Source organism: Rhynchophorus ferrugineus, unplaced genomic scaffold (assembly GCF_030347505.1).
Source record: "Rhynchophorus ferrugineus isolate W39M unplaced genomic scaffold, kcgeb_rfMv2 rfM6, whole genome shotgun sequence".
Lineage (NCBI taxonomy): Eukaryota > Metazoa > Arthropoda > Insecta > Coleoptera > Curculionidae > Rhynchophorus > Rhynchophorus ferrugineus.
Window position 1 is genome coordinate 39,718,146 of NW_027472585.1, and position 8,000 is coordinate 39,726,145.

The 8,000-nt window shown below is 30.0% G+C and overlaps 1 protein-coding gene across 1 annotated transcript; it reads left to right on the forward strand.

The window, feature by feature from the left end:
• Positions 1–1,007: 1,007 nt before the first annotated feature.
• LOC143198343 (trypsin-1) lies at positions 1,008–6,520 on the forward strand. Its single transcript, XM_076407500.1, has 6 exons — positions 1,008–1,193; positions 1,662–1,842; positions 3,856–4,050; positions 5,267–5,379; positions 5,432–5,583; positions 6,190–6,520. The coding sequence occupies exons 1-6, from the start codon at positions 1,130–1,132 to the stop codon at positions 6,346–6,348; spliced, it is 864 nt and encodes a 287-aa protein (XP_076263615.1). The 5' UTR covers positions 1,008–1,129; the 3' UTR covers positions 6,349–6,520.
• Positions 6,521–8,000: the final 1,480 nt, after the last annotated feature.

Sequence of the window (8,000 nt, forward strand, 5' to 3'; positions counted from 1 at the left end):
ATACCAAATATTTATTTGTATTTTATTTACGTATTACAGTAATTTAAATACTGCTCAACCCTGATCATAAAGAATAAACACGTGGATCAGACCAAACAGTTACCTATAGGCTGTGTAAAAATATTGGTCTCTCTTTTGGTTTATTTTCGAACCAATACCCGCTGTTTACATAACCTTCTTTTAACACAGTTTTTTCTTCAAACATGATAATGTTCCTTTAGAGTATGCACTCCCTGAATTTTGTATGGATTGAAATAAAAAATTTCTGAATATTTGCATAGAGAATACCTTGTATCTTCATTAACTAAATCTCACCGTAAATTTGCCACCTCTCCCCACTACTCCGTATTAACCATTGCTACCAAACAAAATATCCACAGTCCAGTCTATCTCAATATTACCTACCTTAACGACATCAATCGTGGAAACATTACATGGGACTGCACAACATATATTTTATTTCTTCACACATTGTAGAACATGCCTGATATAAACATGTACTTCTCACCAAGTCAATCTAAATACGAGATATAACATTTAAAAAAGACGAAAAGCTTAAAAAAACCTGCATAAAACCATCAATGCAGACGAAATTATTCAAAGATACCTGTAAAAATCATACAGGTATATCGAGTGAAAAATTAGCAAGGTAACATTAATAAATAAGGTCATTTTCTCGGTACTTTCTACCAACAAATCACCCAAAAGAGCAAGATAAAGTTAAAAGTTCAATTATATAAAGCCTTGCCGGTTCGCGTTTCCGTCTTTAAACAATATAAACCTTGCGGAAGAGACAAGGTTATCGCTGAAACTTATTCATTACCACCATCGAAATCAATACTGAATTTTAAATGCTACTGGTTATTGAAAAATATTTGAATATTGCACCCTTGGTGCCAATTCGCACCTATTCGTGGTAGGGACAACGTTTCGTAGCCGAGATCACATTCTGTATATAATGCTAATGATTTTTACGGGATCTTCATTCGTATTCCACACAGCTTTTCCAGTAGACTAACTGGGCCTACGGGAAAAGTTCAGCATCAAAGGAATACAATCATTAATAAATTAACAAAGCATAAATAATAATCAACCCCAAGACAAAGCGAGAGAAGAAGAGTCGTTCAAGATGTTTTTCCTCATTTTTCTTGTCATGAACCCCATTATAACTGGAATATTTGCAATGAATAATTGTAAGTTAAATTTTAATTCAGTTCATTACAACACTTAATACAAATTACAAATTAAAAATGTATTTTTTCATGAATTTACGTTACTATGTAATTATTATTTTATTGATTCAACATATTATAATATTATATAATTTATTTTCACCAAATTATTAATGATACAACAATAATAGTTTCTAGATGCAATTTTTATATTGTTATTATGTTTTGAAACATTCACCAAAAGAGATTTGTTTTAGAAAACTATTAAATAATCAGCAATTATCACTTACTATTATTGTATTTATTTGTTTTCTCACATTAGCGTTATTTAGTGTCTAAAATATATGTGGTATATAAAGCCATACAAATGTCATATAAATTACAGAATCATAAGAATAGAGTTTCACATAACTGTGCTATATTCCCTGCTATTAATACAATTAAGGAATTTATCCCATATATAATTATATTTTTGGTAATTTTGTCTAGTTGCTGATATTCCATGTGGCCAACGAGCCAATCAACGCAAAACTAGAGTAGTTGGTGGGAGTGATGCAGAAAAGGCTGAATTTCCATGGATTGTATCAATCACAAGAAGAGGCAATCATTTCTGTGGAGGCACGCTGATCAACAAGAAATACGTCATGACTGCTGGTCATTGTTTATGCACGTATGTATGACATTTATTATTATTAGAAGTGAGTAGTCTCTAAATACTTTTGTCAACACTTCTTGTCTATCTTGAATAGTTCTTGTGCATATTAATTAATAGAACTAATTACAATAATTCGATGAGGTAAAACCAGAATACTAAATTGATTACTGGAGTGTCAAATATTATTGGTTTAAAATATTTCTAAAATAACTTCTTTTGACTAACACCAAAATAACAAGTAAGTCAGTATGTTATATTTAATTTATATATACGGAGTTTTATACCAACGAGCAAATACAAATTGACCATTAATTTTCCCGCCTTTCCCTGAGCAGACATGCATCATCATTTCAGACAAGTAATAATGAAAAAATTCAATGTCCGACTGCTTTTTCAATGTATAAGATAGCATATAACATACAGATGAGTCTCAACTGCATATTTTTATATTTAAATATGAAAAATAAAAGCCATCCTCCAACGTTATTAATAGATTTCCAATCTTACGATTCTATGATGTTTTACATCAAATAATTTCAATATAACTTATTGGTGTTGTTCTATTTATTTGAATGGCGAAAATTTATTTGTACGTCTAATGAGATTTTACTTCTATATTAAATTTAATATAAAGTAACAAAATAACAATACCAAAATTTCTAATATTGACAATGCTAAATGAGATTGAGAAATGTTAAAATAGTGCTTTTTCGTGAATAACAAACACATTGAAATATTTTAATTGAATTTGAATATATGTTAAAAAAAATTGTAAGTAGTTTACGGATTATACAAACTTGGAAAAACCATTTATAATATAAAATTTAAATGTGTATTTCACATTTTAGTCCATAACTTTAGCAGTACTTTAATTTTACTTTTTTAAATACCAAAGCCAAGCAAATTGCCCAAAAAGGATTTTTATTTTTTTATCTGCTATATACTAAAATTATGTACCAAAACAATGGATGACAGGAAAAGGAAATGAATACCAATATTGAAAAGAAAAAATAAATTGGCACTTCGCTATAATTTCATTCAAACAATTCAGAAGAATTTAAAATAAATTCGCAAAAAGGAAATATCAAGCAAAACTAAAATGAAAGTGTAAAAAGCGATTTATAGATCAATATTCTATCAATTCGGTTGGAGGTTGGTATGGGTTGTTGGTATTGGATGGTTGGTTGGGTTGGTACCAAGGAGATGTAAAGGCGATAAAGGCGTGTAACAAAATTGAACAAAATGAGAAGTAAAAAATAAGAAAAAACCTTAATATTAAATTGGTACAAGAGTACATAAATAGGAGAAAACTCGGTTGGTTGGGACACTTACAGCGCATTGTAGACGACGCAAGGTAGATGAAGAGAATATGAAAAACAATACGGAAGATACTATTGACATATATTAACCATTAACATTAACCAAGTAAAACTTAACTCATTTATTTAAATCATCAAGACTTTTCCTTAACATATTGTCTCAGAATATATTTCTCGGAAGTCATTGTGACTCATAATCTAAAACATATATCGCGAACTATTCTCGTATAGGAAATGTTTAAACAAATGTCAAATGGCCGGCAATAGCATTGACCAAGTCCATTAACCTACGACCATCAAACAACTATATTTGCTTTATTAATAAAACAATATTGACTTGGAGACACGCCAAGGTGATATAATGGCGATTTTTTGCGCCGATAAAGATGCAAATTATAGGAAACGATATTAAAAAGAACTTCCTACAACTATTCGGAGTAAAGTTCAGCCTTTTCCTCCTTCCTTCCGGTTCGTTGTAACTGCATTTCATTGTCTTACCGCGAACTGATTAGCATTCGACATTGACATTAAACTTGTCCATTAATTCGGAATACGATTTCAATAAACAATCGCCGTCACACCCGCATTGTCTTCGCGGATGGTACATCGTACTAACCGTTTCACAATGGACGGTTGCAGTACGACGGTACAATGGTGTCGTTCTGTCGAAAATTGTGTCGGGTTTTGATTGTTGTTGTTATTGTTTTAGTGGTAGTGGCAACGACCAATTGTCCGCAGCTAGTATGAAAGTTACGGTATCACAGCATGATCTCACTAAAGAAAACAGTGATGCCTACGTTCGGGACGTTAGATCCATAATCGTTCATCCTGGATATCTCTGCTCGAAGGTCAGGAACGACATTGCTATCTTGGAATTGGATAAAGAAGTATCCTGGTCACAAACGTGAGTATCAATAATATTTTACTCCTATGACTCATTTTATTGATAGTTGATCACCATTATTTCTCAAATTATTATTTAAAATTACTACTTGTTAGAAAGAATTCTCAGATTTAACCTAACATGATCTTAAACGACCATTCACGATCATTTAGAGCTTTTAGTATCTAAAATATCTAAATTTAATATCTAAAATGCAAACCTAAATTAACTATTAATTAATTCAAATACTGAAACTAATTAACTTTAACGTGCTGTAATACATTTATTTATTGCCATTAATTGTAGATTGTATTAAGTAAAAATATTTGAAGCTAAAAAGGATTCTTAAAATATTATATACCCCTTCAACTAAATCATCAACAATTTGCTCAACTATAACCTTATTTCAATAATCTGGAATCTTCTTCTTCGTCTTCGTCAAAAATGCTTATACATCAGACGAACTTTGTTTTGATACCATCATTTTTTTTAAATTAACCGCTTCAACACTTTAATAACAAATATTGTACTTTGTTGCAGAACAATAATAATTTAAACAATAATAATTTAATATAAATTACAGAACTTATTATATTTAAATGACTTGGCAGTTAAATTATAATTATACAATAGTGTATCAGAGTTATTAACAATAGTGTTTTAAATTCAGCATCTGTTAGGTTGCCATTGACAGAAGCATTTTTTGTTTCAATTATATGTACTAATTGTTTACCTAATTTTGCCAATTTAAATGGTAAGCTTCACATATATCTTAATTTACGGAAATAAAAAACAAAGTGTGATGAAAATATTCGCTTTTTGCCAGTAAAATAACAGCTGCCAACATTAGCCCACAGCTTACTTGAATGTTATCCTAATATTGATAGTATATCTTTGCTAAGAACGTAACAACTCTAATATATTCGGAACTTATAAAAACTTATATAATATTCGGAAACAATTATATATTATTAAATAAAATGTATTAATAATTTATATGAACAATAATTAGATTATATTACTTATTATTATTTTAGTTGGCAATTTGTAAATTTTGCATTTGTATTCAAGTGTTTTGAACAAGCAAACTAGCATAACCATCTTTTATTACTACCTGCTTAGTAAAGTGTTATTATTATTTTGTTTCTTAACATTTCCTGTTATAAAAAACTGCGCTCAAATCTATAAAACATTTATTATTTTTGTATTAATTAGTTATTTATTTTTCATATTTTAGTGTAACTCCAGCTTGTTTACCGGCCGATAGTAACGAAAATAGTTATTCTACATACGAAAACACCTTAGCCACGGTTGCTGGATGGGGTTGGACCAGCGAAGATAGAGGAAAAGGTAAAGTACACAATGTTTGCATTAAGGGTTGATTACTATGGAAATTTACTAGGCGGTCGGGCCAAAACCCTTCAGAAAGCGAAGGTGAACGTGATCGACACGGAAAAATGCAGGAGCTGGTACAAGTCTCAAGGAAAGAAAACGAAAATTCAGGAAAGTCAAATTTGCGCTGGACATGAACAGGGTGGTATTGATGCTTGTTGGGTAAGTATTGCTATATCACGAATATATACAAAGATATATGGTAATAAATATCATAACAGATATAAGTTATGTATGATAAGGTGGTGAAAAGCTATTAGTAGTAAGTTGTAGTAATTAGTTCTCTAAAAGAAAAATGAGGAATGATGTTGTGTTTGTTGGTAGTTTTACTTTAAATATTCACAGTTAAAGATTTCAATGGGTTTTGGTATTTCATATCAGTTTACGTTGTTCAAACCCAATTCATCCTACCAAATACATTACAAATATGTTCTGCGTTCATTGAAACAAAACTTCTCTGGGTACCATTCCGTAAAAAAAGTATCTTTTATTGTTTATTATTCTCTACTCTTTTACGATTTTGAATAGTGTTTGTAGGTCTGTAACTCCCAACCACTTTTGATAGAACAGTAGGGTGTCAAAATAAGATGACTTGCGGTAGAATTTATTTCAATATTAAAATAGTTACATGGAACTCAGAAAAACTTTATTCAGTACAAAATCCTGCATATTTATTTAGAATATATTATTATAACTGTTGAATCAAATACAAGACATATTGTAATAAACACTTAGTATCATCTAACATTACAGATGTTTTCATTTCAGGCTGATAGTGGAGGCCCACTGATGATTGAATCAAGAGACCAAATGATGGTGGTAGGAGTTGTATCCACAGGAATTGGCTGTGCAAGACCATACCTACCAGGAATCTACACCAGAGTATCTGAATATATACCCTGGATAAGACAAATGATACAGCAATAAGAAATATGCCAAAAAATAAGAAGAAACAACGTCGTTTATTGCCATTAATTTATTTAATTTATTTAAATTATTATTTATTTAAAAAGTCTAGTCACATCATTTTTGTTTTCAAAATATTGCATTGAGTCACATTGACTCTGATTAAATAAAGATAAAGGTTGCTTACTAAAAATATGTTTTTTTTTTATAATTGGGAAAAAGTAGAGTTATGAAAACTTTTGAAATATAAATGAAAAAGTGAAAAAAGAGTTGAATAGAGAAACATTTCATGTAAAACATCTTGAAAAGATAAGTCATAACATATAATCCCACATATACCAGATTCTACATAAAAATTAGATCTGAGTTTTTTAAACTTAAAAAGCACTTGGCACATATATTACAACTACTTATTACCTTCAATTATCTAGTAAGGTCTAAGGTTTCAGACCAAAACTTGATTAGCATTTTCTGGATGTACCCCCACTTTTCACACAGAATTTAACACCATAAGTTCAAAGGGCATTTATCTCTTCGATTTCCGGGTAAATCCACTGTACTCGAGCTGTTATTATGCAATCTCTCTTGATGTATTTTCGCAGACTTTTAATTTCTTCGCTGGACATTAGCACCCTGATGTTTGTAGATGTCCGAATTTGCACCAAGATCTTTGATGTTAAAACAAAATAAAAGGAACATTATGAGAGTAATAAACAATTTTAGATAAATATAGTTCGAAGTTAAACACAAAATTCCTTGTTAATATGGGTTTTAAAATATGTTGTACCTCTGTATTGTGTTATAACAGCAGGTTATGACACATAATTGGTTTTAATTAAATCATGTAATCAAATTTTGTTGAATACGCTGTTACAAAATAATCAATCAACTCCAAGCTAAACACGTGTTTATAAATATACCGCTATCGAGTAAATATTGAGAGATTACTTTCGAAAAACAATTATAATACGACAACACACCCCGTCTATTATTATTCCATAATCGGACATTCATTATACGCGGACTTGTTTATACGTGTCGTACAAACCTGTCAAAAATGATTTTATTTTCATATAAAATAAACTAACGTATCAACGAACATACAAGAAAGAAGATTTCTTAAAATCATTGATTTTTTAAAATTTAAAATTCACATAGCACTGTTATTACAACTAGTTATTATGTACTATTATGTTGTGTTATTATGTTATATGTAATTATTTGGTAAAATCTAAGATTTTAGACCAAAAGTTGATTAAGATTTGATGGATTTACTCCCACTTTTCACGCATAATTTAAGTATAGACAGTTCAAAGTTATTTTATATATACGTCATTTAAATTTGCGATGTCAAAACGTCACAATGTTGCCGCACCGACTCTGAGTTTTAGTTCAGTTTGGCTTTGACATACAAGAAAATTCTAATCTAAACAAAATAATTGAACAAAAATGTTATCAAATATAATTTATTTTAACATTAAACATCTAAAACTACTACGGATAATTATACATCCACAATAGTTTATAAGTTAGAGTTATAACCTCTTATCACGATTGCTTTCAATAATTTAGCATACGTCTGACAACCGGATGACTTTGATAGGCTCATTCCTTTGCGTGTTCGAACTAATCAGACTATTTATCTCTTTCTCCTTCCATTCTGTCTCTTTTTA